The 17,148-nt window shown below is 51.7% G+C and overlaps 1 protein-coding gene across 4 annotated transcripts in view; it reads right to left on the bottom strand.

Annotated features, from left to right (window-relative positions):
* The window catches only part of LOC140426328 (metalloprotease TIKI2-like), a 575,072-nt gene extending 558,343 nt beyond the window's left edge, over positions 1 to 16,729 (bottom strand). For 2 of the 4 annotated variants that reach the window (XM_072510935.1, XM_072510937.1), the window contains exons 1-2: positions 16,202 to 16,727; positions 15,205 to 15,765 (exon numbers count right to left, since the gene is read on the bottom strand). In XM_072510935.1, coding sequence (XP_072367036.1) covers positions 15,205 to 15,765; positions 16,202 to 16,324 — 684 coding nt within the window. In that variant the 5' untranslated portion in view covers positions 16,325 to 16,727. Of the gene's footprint in view, positions 1 to 15,204; positions 15,766 to 16,201 lie in introns of all 4 variants that reach the window. The other 2 variants (XM_072510936.1, XM_072510938.1) reach the window with 2 other exon arrangements.
* Between the last annotated feature and the right edge of the window lie 419 nt (positions 16,730 to 17,148).

Here is a 17,148-nt window from a genome sequence, read left to right as displayed (position 1 = left end):
TCTCTACTTTTATGTTACTTTTCTATTGAATGGGAAGTTCCAGTCACACTGAAGAACTGTGGGGCAGTGTGCTGGTGATTACACAGATTAAAATTCATGAAATATAACCCAGTCAGGCAACTGGAGAGCTACACACCAGTTTTCAGTCTGAGCCTGACACTTTGAAAAAACATGAAAGATTCCACCCATTGAGATAGAAATGGGGAAAAAAGAGATCTTCATTGCCTCAACCTTTCATCAGTGAATTATGCTCATTTAACGAATAATGCAATAGCAAGTCATTTACGAAACCATGAGTTTTGGAAATGCTGGGTCTTTGCTGAGCTAATTGATCTCAGCAAAGGTGGTAGTATAGCAATAGCAATAGTATCCCATGACTAAAGCGGGAAAATTTCTGCTCCTGATTGCTCTCCAATGACTGCTGCTGGAACATGTGCTTGTTTCGAACAAGATTGTTCTCTCATGTGATCATCTCCCCATGTCAAACAGCCTACCATCATTCATTAAAGACAGAACTTACATTTATATAGGGCTGGATTCTCTGTTTCGTGACACCAGAAGCACGATTCGCGATCGGACGGAGAATCTAGCGTTGGGCAAAAAATAGGATAGCGCCCGGTGTCAAAACAGGATTGATGCCATTCAGGTGCCCCAGTCCCCCGCTGGATTGAGTTTCATGCCTGGCACCAGAGATAGATACAAGTGAGTCATTGAGACCCATTTGCATCCTATTAATGGGTCATCATATTCTCCAAACCCATGTGAATCTGTCCTCTGGACCGGGAATCACGTGGGCGAGAATTGGTGCAGGTATTTACAAACATGGCCCTGACGTGGTGGACCTCGCAGTGGGCCAAGGGGGTAACTCTTTAAGGGAGTTGCCCCCAAAGTCCATCGGAGGGTCACCCTCCCCCACAATGCAAATTCCGTCCACCCCACCCCTACCAGACACCCCATTGGCCCCAAACCAAAGACCCCCACCAAACAAAGAGAATCCCCAATTAAAGACACCTCCATAAGAGAGACCCCTGCCTGGACGCCCACATGGGAGAGACCCCTTCCTAGAAGCTAAAGAGCAGTCCAGACAGAGGCACTAAAAAAAACATGCAGAAGCATTTCTCAAAGAATGTAGTCGGATGCAAAAAGCTTGAGTATTAATTCTAACATAACAGTCTTTCACAGGAGTGTGGGCACCAGGCCAGTGTGTCATTTCAGAAATGTCCAGATTTTGGACAAATCTGGTTTTTGGACAGCTGAATTTTGGTTGTCCAGCCTATACTATTACCTTGATAAGATAGGAGGGTAGATGCTGCAAATGTCACCCCCACATTAACAGTTTTCTCTATAATTAACATGTTTGCACTATAATTGGTATTTTTACTAGAGTGGAGAGAAAGTGTGTATACCTAAAGTGTAAAACCTTACAACCTACAACCAATATATTGGCATCTAATAGGTTTCGGCATCAGTTCTGCCACACAAGTTTCTCAACTTGGATCCAAAAGTGCCTAATGAGGTTATAACTTTCAGAGGACACTTTTCTTCACCAGCGGCAACCTGTCTCAGCTCAAATAAACAGTCAATAAACAGTTTGTCTCAGCTGAAATATTACAAATCAGCTTAATAACACAGTTATATCAGTAGTCAGCAATGTTGCTGGCAAACTCATTAACACGGTAACATTAAAACGGCAGCACACTAAGCCCAGGACATAACTCCCATCCTGCATTTCATCCTTCTCCTCACTCTATGAAACATGGTAGAGTCTGAGCTATAAAATCACCAGGAAGGTACCTTACCAAGACTGAGATTTAAAGTAACATTGCAAAACATTTGAAAAAAATGTACTGAAAATTAAGCTGTAAAACATGACTGTGCATGGACAAACATGAGGCAGTTGTAATCTAAACAACGTTGAATATTTTCACTGCGATCACAGGAACACCCTTTTGGATGCCGTGAAATTGTGATAAGACATTATATAAATGCAAGTTCTGTCATTAATGAATGTTGGCAGGCTGTTTGATATGAGAAGATGATCACATGAGAGAACAATCTTGTTCTATACAAGCACACGTAGCAGCAGGAATCATTGGATAGCAATCGGGAACAGAGGTTTTCCTTCTTTTTTTTAAATTTAGAGTACCCAATTCATTTTTTCCAATTAAGGGGCAATTTAGCGTGGCCAATCCACCTACCCTGCACATCTTTGGGTTGTGGGGGTGAGACCCACGCAGACACAGGAAGAATGTGCAAACTCCACACAGTCAGTGACCTGAGGCTGGGATTGAATCTGGGTCCTTAGCACCGTAGGCAGCAATGCTAACCACTGCGCCACTGTGCTGCCCTAGAGGTTTTCCTTCTTTAGTCATAAGGTACTATTGCTATTGCAGCAATTTAACACCACCTTGGCTGAGATCAGTTAGCTCAGCAAAGATCCAGCATTTCCAAAACGCTTATTGATTTGCATTGTTCTTTAAATGAGCATAATTCACTGAGTAGATGTTGAAGCAATGAAGATCGCCTCCTCTCTCATTTCTATCTCAATGGGTGGAATCTCATCATATTTTTCCAAAGTGTTATGCTCAAACTGAAAACTGGCATGTAGCTCTCCAGCTGCACAGACCAGTTTTCTCTCCAGGTCTTGAACCTTCACGAAAGAAAAATATTGGGCTGGTTTCTCCCAAAATGGGACTATGTCCCCACGCCAGTGTAAAGACGCTGGCGTTTTACTCTGAAGATTCCTGCAAAAAAGTGGAGCCGATTCAATGACCTGCATGGGGCTAGCATTGGCCCTATAATAATAATCACGTATTGTCGCAAGTAGGCTTCAATGAAGTTACTGTGAAAAGCCTCTAGTCGCCATATTCCGGTGTCTGCTCGGGGAGGCCGGTACGGGAATTGAAACCGTGCTGCTGACCTGGTTCTGCAATTCAAGCCAGCTGTTTAGCTCACTGAGCTAAACCCAGAGTGTTGGGTATTCTAAAAGTCATTAAGGTGGACGAGTCCCCAGGTCCGGATGGGATCTATCCCAGGTTACTGAGGGAAGTGAGAGAGGAAATAGCTGAGGCCTTAACAGATATCTTTGCAGCATCCTTGAACACGGGTGAGATACCGGACGACTGGAGAACTGCTAATGTTGTCCCCTTGTTTAAGAAAGGTAGCAGGGATAATCCAGGTAATTATAGACCGGTGAGCTTGACGTCAGTGGTAGGGAAGCTGCTGGAGAAGATACTGAGGGATAGGATCTATTCCCATTTGCAAGAAAATGGGCTTATCAGTGATAGGCAACATTGTTTTGTGCAGGGAAGGTCATGTCTTACTAACTTAATAGAATTCTTTGAGGAAGTGACAAAGTTGATTGATGAGGGAAGGGCTGTAGATGTCATGTACATGGACTTCAGTAAGGCATTTGATAAGGTTCCCCATGGTAGGCTGATGGAGAAAGTGAAGTCTCATGGGGTCCAGGGTGTACTAGCTAGATGGATAAAGAACTGGCTGGGTAACAGGAGACAGAGAGTAGTAGTGGAAGGGAGTTTCTCAAAATGGAGTACTGTGACCAGTGGTGTTCCACAGGAATCCGTGCTGGGACCACTGTTGTTTGTGCTACACATAAATGATCTGGAGGAAGGTATAGGTGGTCTGATTAGCAAGTTTGCAGATGACACTAATATTGGTGGAGTAGCAGATAGTGAAGGAGATTGTCAGAGAATACAGCAGAATGTAGATAGATTGGAGAGTTGGGCGGAGAAATGGCAAATGGAGTTCAATCCGGGTAAATGCGAGGTGATGCATTTTGGAAGATCCAATTCAAGAGCAAACTATACGGTAAATGAAAAAGCCCTGGGGAAAATTGATATACAGAGAGATCTGGATGTTCAGGTCCATTGTACCCTGAAGGTGGCTGCGCAGGTTGGTAGAGTGGTCAAGAAGGCATACGGCATGCTTTCCTTCATCGGAAGGGGTATTGAGTACAAGAGTTGGCAGGTCATGTTACCGTTGTATAAGACTTTGGTTCGGCCACATTTGGAATACTGCGTACAGTTCTGGTTGCCACATTACCAAAAGGATGTGGATGCTTTGGAGAAGGTGCAGAGGAGGTTCACCAGGATATTGCCTGGTATGAGGCGCTAGCTACGAAGAGAGGTTGAGTAGATTAGGATTATTTTCATTAGAAAGACGGAGGTTGAGGGGGGATCTCATTGAGGTCTACAAAATCATGAGAGGTATAGACAGGGTGGATAGCAAGAAGCTTTTTCCCAGAGTGGGGGGCTCAATTACTAGGAGTCACAAGTTCAAGGTGAGAGGGGAAAAGTTTCAGGGAGATATATGTGAAAAGTTCTTTACGCAGAGGGTGGTAGGTGCCTGGAACGCATTGCCGGTGGAGGTGGTAGTGGCGGGCACGATAGCGTCATTTAAGATGTATCTAGACAGATACATGAATGGGCAGGGAGCAGAAGGATACAGATCCTTGGAAAATAGGCGACAGTTTTAGATATAGGATCTGGATCGGCGCAGGCTTGGAGGGCCGAAGGGCCTGTTCCTGTGCTGTAATTTTTCTTTGTTCTTTGATTCACGCAGCTTTAGCTGTGGATATGGGCCCCCGCACTCCGGGTTTTGTGTCCGCGCATGTGCACGGTGACGGCCTCCAGCGGCCGCGCTGAGCACCATGGCGGACTCAGACCGCGGAGGCAGACACAGAAATTAGAGCCCCCGATCACCCACGCGCCGATCTGTCTCCCAGCCGTCTATAAGGGCCCCCCCCCCCCAGGTATCCGATCCCCCCCGTCCTCCACCAGAGCGGCCATGGACTGAGTCCGCAGCCGCCACGGGAGCATCCCGACCGGCAATAGGTGGTTAGTTCCACGCCATTGGGAACTCAGTCGGTCGGGAGCAGAGGATCGCTGGGCTGGCCTCTGGCAATGGGCCCCCAGCCGCGCAGAGTACCCCGTGATCACGCTGATTCCCGGGTCCCGGAGAATCACCGGACCGACGCCAGGCCCGATTTCGGCGTGAAATTGGATTCTCTGCCCCCTCACCGAATGGGATTTTGGAGCGGGGCTGCGGAGAATCCAGTCTATTGTGTGACTGGTTTACACCATCACACTGGCAAAGCGAGGCCTGATACAGTCGCCACCTTGTTCCACGGAGATTGGGGCAGCAACTTTAAAGGGCGCACCGAACGGAAGTGTGAATTTGTACCCCTCCCTCCACCAGATGTATCAGGGTCTCCCCATCCCCCTGTCCCGACACTCATCGGGGACGCCTACCACTGAGGAAGTACCATCGGCATTCCCTCTCCTCAGTGGCTGCTCCCCCCCCATGCCTGTAAATTCCCAACCCGCTCTCCCCCCGACACACATAAATGGAAATGCCCCCCTCCCCTGGGGCTCCCACGAGGGCCTGCCCCTGAAATTGCTCCCTGGCACAGGTTGGCACTGCCAGGTTGTAGAGCCAACCTGACAGTTTCAACTTGTGCCAAGGGTCAGTGCCTTGCAAGTCCTTCCCCGACCCCGCAGACTATATTTACCTCTGCCCCCTCGAGGGATCTCCTCGACTGATACATGTTTTAAAAAAACTGTTGTAAACCTCACCAATGTGAGGGGAGATCATGTGATGGGGAGGCACCGCAATAATATCAAAAGTTATTATTATTTATTTAAATGAGGTTCCTGCTCATTGTGGGCATGTACTTTGTAACGTCGCTGACGAGGGGCGGTGAAAATCGGGAAACGCGACTTCTCCGGAGAGAATCTCATTTCCTGATTCTGTCCACATTTTCTGCATGCGTTGCCATTCTCTCTGACGATGATCACTGGCTGAAAATCGCCCCCACTGAAATACAAGCAATTTAATCCTTTCTGCCCAGTGAATTCTTCTCTCCCTCTGTCCCATTATATCTGTAAATTGCATGCATTAAAACAATCCAGCAAAAATCAAGAAATATTTAATAAAATCATGAGCTTGATTGTTTGATATTTATTGTCACATGTAAGCTGAGTGTAATTCAGGTACCATACTTGGAGGCCACCTGCCTTGTGGATCAGTCTACGTGAATTGTACTATGCGCTTGTTAATAGAACACTTCTACCCATCTGTGGAGTGCATTGCATTGGGCCTTTTTACTGTTATAGGTCCTAAATAAATGGCAATTGCTGATTGGAACAAATATTTTTTTAAGTTGCATTTTTTAACATATTTTCAGTTCTATATTTCCAGGATGCTCTCTGGTCTAGAATATTAATGGACATCTGTTTCGCGATTGTAAATGCCAAGTACATCACACTAATCAAAACTGCTATTCCCTTTTTTATAAAAGTTTGTTTATGATCTTTGTAAAGTGTCTTTTGCACTGATACCATTCCTTGGTGTCTTTAACAGCAAGTACTGCCATTATTGTCTGTATTGCTTCCCTCCTATGTAAATGTGTAAGCTCCTCTGACTACCTGTCATTAGCACATCATTCTTTCATTATGCCTCCCTCATCCTCCTCCTGCTGCTAACACAATCACATCATTCTACACATCCAGAGCAGCTAGGGGTTCCTGCCTTTGCAGGAGGTGGAGTAAGAGAGCTAACAAGCAGGTGAGCTGTCTTAACATCAGTTGAGGACAATGTAAAGAGCAGCAGGTGCGATCTGGGAAGATCCCTTGCAAGAATCACACCTGGTTTAAAAGGCACAGCCATTAAAATAAAACTGACACATGAAAATTACACAAGAACACTTCATTAAAATGCAGTCTAACAATCTAACAGATTTACAAGATAATGAGATCAAAGCTAAATCTATGTGGTAATTCTTATTGAAAAGTCAATTTTGTTCCTGCGTATCAAATGGAAATAACTTAGTATTTTCAACACAAACTATATCAAGTTCCAGTCAAACACTGAGCAATAGTGTTCATTTGATTGCTGCATCAACCTTGTAGTTTATGTACATTATTTGTGTTTCTGTGCAGTTTAGATTGTATAGTTACTTGGTCAGAATGGAGACAAAGACTCCACAGCAGGCAGATTCTGACAAACAAGTATAGAAGGGTAATTTAGACCCAAAACACAGGGTGCGATTCTCCGATGCCGTGCCGATTGGGAGAATCGCCTGGCGCGCCATTTTTCCACGCGACGCCGGCCCGACGCCCTCCCGCGATTTTTCCAAGCGGTGAGATCGGCCCAGTCGAGTTCTGCGCGGCGCATGCCGGGGAATCGCCCGAGACACCCAAAATGGCGATTCCCCGCTATTCTCCGGCCCGTATGGGCCGAAGTCCCGACGGCGTGACCCCAGTTCACGCCGTCGCCGTTCACACCTGGTAAATAAAGTCGTCAGCCAGCTGAGCAGTGAGGAGGTGAGCAGACTGTTCCGGAGCTCCTGCAGACCGGGTCGGCGTCCCCGAAAACACTGCGGCCAACGGGGGGAGTGGGAGGGGGGGTGAGGGAAGGAGTGGAGGTGGGAGGGGGGTGAGGGAGGGAGTGGAGGTGGGAGGGGTGGTGAGGAAGGGAGTGGTGGTGGGAGGGGGTGAGGGAGTGGAGGTGGGAGGGGGGAGGGAGCGTGTGGAGGTGGGAGGGGGGTGAGGGAGGGAGTGGAGATGGGGGGGTGAGGGAGGGAGTGGAGGTGGGATGATGGAGGGAGTGGAGGTGGGAGGGAGGTGAGGGAGAGTGTGGAGGTGGGAGGGGGGTGAGGGAGAGTGTGGAGGTGGGAGGGAGGGAGGGAGAGTGTGGAGGTGGGAGGGAGTGGAGGTGGGAGGGGGTGAGGGAAGGAGTGGAGGTGGTGAGGGAGGGAGTGGAGGTAGGAGGGGGTGAGGGAGGGAGTGGAGGTGGGAGGGAGAGTGTGGAGGGTGTCGTCCATCCGCGGATGCCACATGTCAGCCGCCCTGATATTGCAGGACGGTGACGGGGACACGGCCGCAGGTTGTCGTGTGGCTGATGGGCACAGGCGACTGGCACACTGGTGAGGGGGACGGTGTGAACTGACCGTTGGACGCAGACAGTGACCAGGTGTAACATGTTGTTTCTCTGCCCCCCACCACCCTCCTGCAGGTCACCGTGTATGCCAACCATACAGCGATGTTCACTGCCGTGGTTGGAGCCGCAGCTCTGCAGGTGGCCATCTGGCAGCGTAGACTGCGACGGCCCACAGTTGCTGCTGCAGCAGAGGGGATGGCCGCGGAGTGGCCCGTCGTCGCCGCGCAGGCTGCAGGCGCTCTCAGGCACGGAATGTCCAGGGGGATGACGAGGGGAACATTGGCCCCCCCCGACAGCGAGGAATGCACAGGAAGCGAGCACTGATATCGAAATGCTTGGGGGGGGAGGAGGAGGAGGAGGAGCCACTGATGGTGGTGCCAGGGCGCCACAGGCGTCCAGCAAGGCCTAGGGTGTACCGTGACAGAATGTCGTTCGAGGCCCTACCGGACATCACATGCAGGAGGAGACTATGGCTCAGCAGGGAGATGGTCGCACGTATATGCCACCTCGTGGCGCACCTCACACCACTTTGAATGGGTGGAGGACACGCTATACCAGTCTCCGTCAAGGTGACGGTGGCCCTAAACATTTACGCTACCGGTTCCTTCCAGGCGCCGAGTGGGGACCTATCCGGGATCTCACAGGCATTGGTCCACAGGTGCATCAGGGCCATGACCGACGCCTTGTACGCCATCGCGGACAGGTACGTTAAATTCCCCGAGGACCGAGCACAGCAGGAAGCACGGGCACGTGGATTCGCCAAGGTGGCCGGGATACCGATGGTCCAGGGTGTCATCGATGGTGTGCACGTCCCCATGCGCCCGCCTGCAGACAACAGTGAAGTGTTCATGAACAGGAAGGGCGCATACTCCATGAACATTCAGGTGGTGTGCGACCCCCAAATGAATATCATGTACGGGTGCGCAAGGTACCCCGGGAGTGTGCATGACGCCTACATTCTGGCACAGTCGTTCAACCCCACAATGTTCGATGGATGCCCCCCCGGCTGAGGGGCTGGTTGCTGGGTGACAGGGGCTATCCGTTGAGGTCATGGCTGATGACGACAATACGGAGGCCTTAGACCAACGCGGAGAGCCTATACAACGAGGCCCATGCAGCAACCAGGGGTGTGGTGGAGCGGTGCTTCGGCCTGCTGAAGATGCAATTCAGATGCCTGGACCACTCCGGGGGGGCCCTGCAGTACCGTCCCGACAGGGCCGGTCGCATAGTTGTGGTCTGCTGTGCGCTGCACAACATTGCCATGTAGAGGGGAGATGCACTGGTGGAGGAGTCGGAGGGAGGACCCGACGGCACCGGAGCTAACGCAAACGAAGGGGGGGAGGAAGAGGAGGAGGAGGAGGATGGCGTGCATCAGGGTGGGGGGAGGGGCGCAGGACACAGACACTGCCCGGGTGCTGAAATGAAATGAATGAAAATCGCTTATTGTCACAAGTAGGCTTCAATGAAGTTACTGTGAAAAGCCCCTAGTCGCCACATTCCGGCGCCTGTTCGGGGAGGCTGGTACGAGAATTGAACCGTGCTGCTGGCCTGCCTTGGTCTGCTTTGAAAGCCAGTGATTTAGGTGTGTGCTAAACCAGCCCCTGTGTGCTAAACCAGCCCCTGCTGATTAGGTCAAGGAGGCTGCACGACGGCACCGTCGAGGACAGCGGGCACGCGACGCGTGGGTGGCTGCACAGTTCACGCACCGTGGGGGAGGGATTTGCTGAACACTGCCACTTGCACCGCCAGTCCTGCACACGGGCACCACATTGCCCCCCCCCCCCCCCGCACCACGTACACGGCACCAATTCCACATCACGTTACCACTGCGGCACTACGGGATTGCACAACATTGATGATTGTGTAAGCGGGTGTGATCAGTGCCATGCTGAATGAAGACAGCCCGCTCTGCGATGAGCTGTGAGCTGAGATTCGCCAGCCAAGGTCTGACTCATGGCTACAGCTGAACCATGCACTCCGGTGGTCACAGCCTTCGTAACGGGCATTTCATCACGTGCCCGTGTGGGGTAGCTGGCGTTGGAGTGCCGAGGACTACGGTGTCCGATTTTGGGAGGCAGGGGGGAAAGGGGCAGCACAACCGGACGTTGAACCACTCGTTAACCACAGCGCCACTTGGTCACCCTCACGAGCCCCCTGGCACCGGACACAGCACAGAGTCTTACAAGTTAAGTGCAACAGTGAGTTTATTTGTGACATTCACATACAGATGCCCTACCCCCTACAACTAAACTGTGCCCTGCACCCCCGTGCCAACTTATTATGTGCCTAATTTCTTTGCCTTACGGGCCCTACCACTACGTCTAGGTGTCTCCCCAGATGGTACAGCAGGAGTGGAGGCAGACTGCTGAGAATCACACCCTGCGACATGGCTCCCCGTCGGCACGCGTTTCCTGGGGCGGCCCGGTCTCGATGGGCCAGGCTGCTCGGCGGGCGTGCTGGATGGCGTGGTGCCACCCTGTCCTGGACGGGCCCCAGAACCTCCTCCTCCCTCGGGGAGCCCGGTGGCCCCCAGGCCTCACTGTGGGACGGAGGTGCGATCGGAGACATGCCCCGTCGCACCACCGACACCTGGCCCTGCCAGTCCTGGAGGCCTGTAGCAGTATCGACCATGGTCCGAATGCTCGCAGAGACGGAGCCCAGGGAGTGCGACATTCCTGCCATGGACTGTGCTATCTCAATCTGTGAGTGCGCTACGCCATCCATCACGTGCGCCAGGCGGTCTATGCTCTCCGCGACTGACTGCTGGGACTGTGCCATCGCCTGCGGGGACCGGGCCATGGCCTGGTGAGACTCGGCCAGGGCCTGGAGAGCGGCGGCAATGTCCTGTTGGCTCTGTGAGATGGTTGCCTGTGAGAGGGCAGCCCTCTCCTGGGCCATGGATGACGCGTGCACATGAAGCCCAATGCCTTGCAGAACCTGACCAATGGCCGACAGCGTTTCACCCATTGCCTCCACCGCGGACGCCACTCGTGCGGTGTCGGCCTGGGTGGCTGCGATGAGCGGCACCACTCCCTGCTCCTTGACGCGAATGGACTCCTCCAACTGCATGTGCGGGTCCTGGAAGATGGCCCTCATCCCGTTATTCAATCACTCAGTGTCCACATGCATCGGTTGTCCGGGTGGGTCAAGTACATCCAGGAACCTGGGAGCCGTCTGGGCGGCAGCTGTTTGCTGGGCCTGGGCTGCCCTCCGACCGTCCAGCCCCTCGGCTGCTCCAAACTCCACCTGCTGTACGTGCTCGGCTGTGTGATGCGCACCAGACCGTGACCCGGGAGCCTCATCACCTATCTGCCCAACCGAGGTGTCTCTGCGATGGTGGATGGTGTGGGAGACAGCAGTGCCGCTATCTCGAGGTCATCGTCCGTTAGGAAGTCTGGTGTGTGCTGGTCCCCCTCATGGCCCGGCGCAAGGTGCATGCGGCCCATGTCATGTTGCCCTCCAGGTGAATCCGTGGACTGTGTGGCCGTTCTCTGTGCGTCATCGTCACTGTCCGTCCTGTACCCCTCAGTATTGTCTCTGTCCGTCGTATGTGCGTCCCCGTCCAGCGTCCCAGACTGAGAGGATGGCCCTCCTGTCCGACCGACTGCCACCCTCTGGCGTGCGTCCCTGGGTGCGGTTGAGGTTGCAGATGGTCGGCTGTGTCTGGGCCGAGACGACCCTGGACGTTCGGCGGCTGGCCCTGGGGAACACAACGATACAGGGTTCGTTAGACACGCTGGGCCGGGTGTATGGTGGTGGTGGTGGCAGTGTGTGAGGGGGAGAGGGAATTGGGGGTGCAGTGGCCAGAGTGTGAGGGGGGAGGGGATCGAGGGTGCAGTGGCCACAGTGTGAGGGGGGAGGGGATCGAGGGTGCAGTGGCCAGTGTGAGGGGGGAGGGGATAGAGGGTGCAGTGGCTGGAGTGTGAGGGGAGCGATGACAGGTTGGGGAGGGGGGGGGGTGAGGACATGCAGAGTTGTCTCACTTGCTTCTGCGCCTCCGACCTGGCATGTCGCGACCTCCCGGGTGGTGGATCCCCCAGCGAGGTCCAGGGCCCGCTGCTCGTGAACGTTTAGGGGGTGCAGCACAGGAGAACCCCCTCCAGTTCTCATACGCTCACGTTGGTTGTGAGCTGTCTTGTCCTGCGGGGGGTGGGGGTTGGATAAAGCATCACAATTAGGCGGGTATCATCAGGGCGTGCAGATATAAGCTATATTAATGCTGGGTGAGGAGACAGTTGGAGCCACGGCATGGCATCTCTCCAGGGGGGGTCCCGGTGCTCATGTGGGTCAAGTACAACATTGAACCCTGAACCCCCCACCCCCACCCCATTTCCCCCCCTCGTGCACCCGGGGGCACCCTCATGGCACTTACCCTGGCAGACCGAGTGAGGTCATGCAGCTTCTTCCGACACTGCTCCCCGGACCGGGGGGGTGCCCCACAGCACTCACAGCGGTGCCAACGTCACGCCAACCGCGCCTCACCGTGCTGGACGGCTGGCGATGCCCACGTCTTGGGCAGAGGGTGGCCCTTCGGCTTTCAACCTCATCGAGGACGGTGTCCAGGCCCGTGTCCCGGAACCTCAGTGCGCCTCGTCAGGGCTCAGCCATCTCTCCTCCTTCTCGTCCTCCTGGGTCCTTCAGTGCGCGGATCACGCCATTTATGGCGCAGCGCCACGTCATTTGGGCGTCGCGCGCTTACGACGCTGCTTTCGCGTCACGCCCCCCGAGTTCCTCGCGGCCCCGCTCCTAGCCCATTTTCGGGCCCTGAATTGATCGCGATCGGAGCCGTTTTGTGCCGTCATGAAAATTGACTGCGTTCATGACGGCGTGGGCACTTAGTCGCGGGAGCGGAGAATCGCGCCCACTAACTTTGTTTCTCTCTCTACAGATGCTGCCATACCTGCTGAGTTTTCCAGCATTTTTTGTTTTTATTTCAGATTTCCAGCATTTTGCTTTTACTTGACTCACTTTACTGTTGTCAGGCCAGCACTTGTTCAAATCCAAGGTTTGCAACCATCTCATCAAACAGCCTCATAGCATGCAACAGCAGGAGAGACATTTTTACAGCTTTAAGATGATTGTACAGTTTACTCCCTTTAACTCCATCATTTTCTTCTGCCAAACAATTTGAAGTATTCAATTGTTTGAATTGTACAAGTTAAACAAAACAGAACAGAAGACCTACTGCGCATCAAGGTTCAAATGAATAGATAATTCAAATAAAATGACTGAGTGACTAAGTCCATTAAATTTGTTTTAAACTTTTAAAGGCAGAAATAATTTAGATTACACTAAACATTAGTATTAAATATCAAGTTACTGTAAGAACCGTATCAAGTTAAACATCAGACATTGATGGGAGTACCACTTGAGGGGCCGGGGGCGGGGGATTGTATTTTGGGCCAGCGTCCAGCTTGAACTCCCAGGAGTGAACCTCTCCCCTACTCACACCACCCAGCCAAATGTCCCTGATGCTGTACATTTCCTTGCTGTGGTGGAACAGAAAAGCAGCAGTCGCTCAGAAGACCATCATTCATTGGTGGGCCTTGGCAACATGGTTAAGCCCAAACTTTTTTTTTAAATTTAGAGTGCCAAATTATTTTTTTTCCAATTGCGGGGCCAATTTAGCGTGGCCAATCCACCTAACCTGTACATCTTTGGGTTGTGGGGGTGAAACCCACGCAGACATGGGGAGAATATGCAAACTCCACACGGACAGTGGCCGGGATTCGAACCCGGGTCCTCAGCGCCGTAATCCCAGTGCTAACCACTGTGCCACATGCCGCCCGAATGGTTAAGCCCAAACTTGCCTTTATTCAACACCCACAAAAGGGCACTGTAACCAGTTAAACCACCCTTATTGTTGACCCAGGATGCTGGGAGTTGCATTTTGGATCTTCCTGGTCTCGCTTGCTCCGAATGAAGAGAGCGAAATGTGCCTCTGAGAGACTTTGGTAAAAAGGCAAAATAGTGGCATAAGCTGGAAATCTGACATTTAAAAAAATCAGGAAATACAGGAAATACTCAGCTGATCCAGCAAGGTGAGACCAGGGAGGAACAATGTTTCAAGTCTATTAGTCTTTCACATCTACTGTAAGGTTATGGTTCTGAAATGTTAACTCTAGTTTCTCTCTCCACAGATGCTGCCAGACCTGCTGCGTAATTCCTGCATGTTCTGGTGTTTTTATCACAGGGAAAATATTCATTTTTCGACTTTAATTTTGAGGACCATGCATATTTTTGTGATTTTAAACCGGCAACTTCAAAAAGGCAAGAACAAAAAGAGTAATTAATGTGTGAACACGTTATTGGCTGCCTCTCCTCCTGGGCATGTGCCCTGTGGATGTGACAGCTTCAGCAACTGAGGTCCTTTTTAAAGACTGGGGAGAAAACAACATGGCGCCCCTAATAACTGAGAGAAAAAATTACAACTACTGCAAAGTAATTAAGAGGTGTTGATCGGAGGTGTTTGCTGAACTGAAATCTTCCCTCGCAGATTAGAGCATCGAATTTCAGCCGAGTTCAGAAGTCATTTTATAAAGAAGCCTTGGAACGAATTCGCTCCGAGATCTAAATCCCACTTTTCTCCAGCTTGCTGCCAGGCTTAGAAATTCAAAGCGACAGAACCTAATCAGATGTTTGTTTCTCTATCTTTCCAGAATATCGAAATTAGAAGTGTGTCACATTATTAGTGCGTGCTGTTTTATATCGAAAACTCCCTCACTATTTAATCGAAAAACCACGAGAATGCAACGAATATCTTTATCCATGGATAACTTGAAACGGTTTCAATGAACTACTGAGCAGCACGGATGGTCGAGCAGCAACACAAATTCTGCCTTAAACACAAAAGCTGTCGTTTGTCCGACCATCTAAAAGACACCGACAGAAAGGTGAAGGTGGCTCAAGATGTGGAACCCCCTTGAGACAGACAGTGAAAAGTGGCCAGGGATGTCTCAGCCCCTGTGATTTGACATTTCTACACAGGAATCATCCAGCTCGGGGACCAGGAGAGTGGTTACGCGGGGTGACCTCGCAAACTTTTTTACAAAGGGCATAAACTCCCAACTTTTCTTTTCACCATTTGGTGCTCGAAATCTTTCTTTTTTAACCCACAACCCGTCCGAAACGTCGCAGCATCTGCAGAGCTGCCTGGAGACAAACTCCTGCAGCGTCCCACACTTAGATGGTGCTGCATTTAGCACCAGGCTTTGGAAAGTGAATCCTTTCTTCCAGCCCTCTCACCTGGGAGAAGTTGAGGCCATTTAATGGATGGCACTGCTCCTCGACTCGCTCCACCGCCCCGGTCCGTTTCTTCATCCTGTCAGCCTCCTGGGCCAGGTAGAGGTCGAGTACCGGGACCCCCCTGGATCGAATATCAGCCTCTGTCAGCGAGTTCACCATCAGCATCACCCACACTGGCCTCTTCCTCTCCCAGTTGCCGGCGATGGCGTTGAACAGGTAATCCGCGTACAGCCCCTTGCCCCTCTGGTCGGGAGTCATCCACAGGGGCATCATCACCTTCACATACTCCAGATGCCTCTTCAGTCTCCTGTACATCTCTCTGGGGAGGACATCCTGAAGGTTCTCCCCATGGGGCAGCATCTGACAGCTGGTCAGGGCGGAGATGGTGTACGGGTCGGTCAAATCCAGCTCAAAGTACACACTGTTACTGTGCTGGAAAGCCCGTTTGCAATTGTCCGCCACGAAATCCCACACCCTGGTGTAGGGGACGTGAATGGTCCCGAACAGATAAGCCGGAGGGTCGCGCCGGATGGTCCAGAGGAAAGAGTTCATTTCTCCTTGCTGCCGTTTGGTGAAGAAGAAACAACAACAAAAAAAGACAGAATTTAATATCAGCTGGCAAAAGCAACGAAAATAAGTGCAAAAAATAAATTGGGAGCCGTTTCAAGTTTCAAGTACTTCGATATGTGGACAAGCCACTCAAGGTGCACATTGAGGTGCATTATTGAAGTGAGCGCGGAGGACAGACTTCATGCAGAATGACACATGTTTTAAAGAGGAATCACTGGGACTGAGGTGTTCAGGGTGAGAGAGGGGGAGGGAGGCATTCACATCGCCCAGATTTTTATTTCAATTGAAGGGTTGATGCATTTCAGAAGAGTTGAGTGAAAAAGGCGCTGGGGAAGGGAGCGGGGGAGCGAGCAGGGCTCTGGGGGTTGCAAGGAAGGAGGTGCAGCAGGGACATGGAAACAGAGAGAACACAAACAAAGTAACTCACCGACTTGGGAAGTTCACACTGCCCCGCATCCCGCAAATGATTCTCTTTGGAAGTCACGCTTTGTACCACTATACTCACAACAACCCACAACAGCCCGGCGTTAGCCTGCATCGTGCCTTCCATCCAACTTCAGGTTGTTTTGCTGCTGTTGTTGTTGCCGGGGTTGTCCCAGTTAAAGGTACACACTGCAAGCCGGTTAGACCCGCGCAAAGTCCAGCCAGTCAGATGGCAAGATCAGAAAGCCCCTGGATGTGGGGAGCTGAACGCCACAAGCCGCCATACTGCCCCAAGGAGCATGGACGATCCTCTCTCCCCCCCCCACTCACACGGAAGGTTGCCTTTATTGAGTTGAGGTGCTCGTGATGGGAGAGGAAAGGGTTTTTAAAAGCATCTCCTCCCCCGCGATCGCACATGAGGATGCCGGGCTCAGCCGCTTCCACTTGCTGCTGCCTCTTATTTGAACAAGCAGGGGAAGGCGGGTACTGCTGCTCGGCATGTCAGCATGTCACCACTTCAGGGGCTCACACTCTGCTCTCTTGCAAAACTTCCAAACTGCACGGGCTGGGAAGGGGAAGAAGAAACTTTTTTTTTAAAGTCAGGAACTCTTCCAGCGGCAGCCCGAAGGTGGCGCCACACACGCCAAAAGTCAGGATCTTGCTCGAGGTGAAAGGCTGCCTCCCTCCCTTTTCTCGCCCTGCTCCTCTCCCTCAGCTCCTGCACGTTACTGGAAAGAGCCTTTCTAGCTGTCAGAACCTCCCAGTCGTACCTTTTCATCTTACAAACAGACGGTGAGAGCCAGGCGGGATGGAAGGTCGTATCAAAAAGGTGCTGAGGCAGTTTAAATGAGCACACTGATCAAGCCAATCCCTAAACTGAGGGGTTGGAGTAAATATATAATAGGGAACTAGACAACTGTTCATGTTGATGTTTCTCCTCCACACCAAGCA

Source organism: Scyliorhinus torazame, chromosome 7, assembly GCF_047496885.1.
Source record: "Scyliorhinus torazame isolate Kashiwa2021f chromosome 7, sScyTor2.1, whole genome shotgun sequence".
In the NCBI taxonomy this organism is placed as follows: Eukaryota; Metazoa; Chordata; class Chondrichthyes; order Carcharhiniformes; family Scyliorhinidae; genus Scyliorhinus; species Scyliorhinus torazame.
Note: the sequence above shows the minus strand (reverse complement) of the source record. Positions and strands in the feature narration are given on the sequence as shown.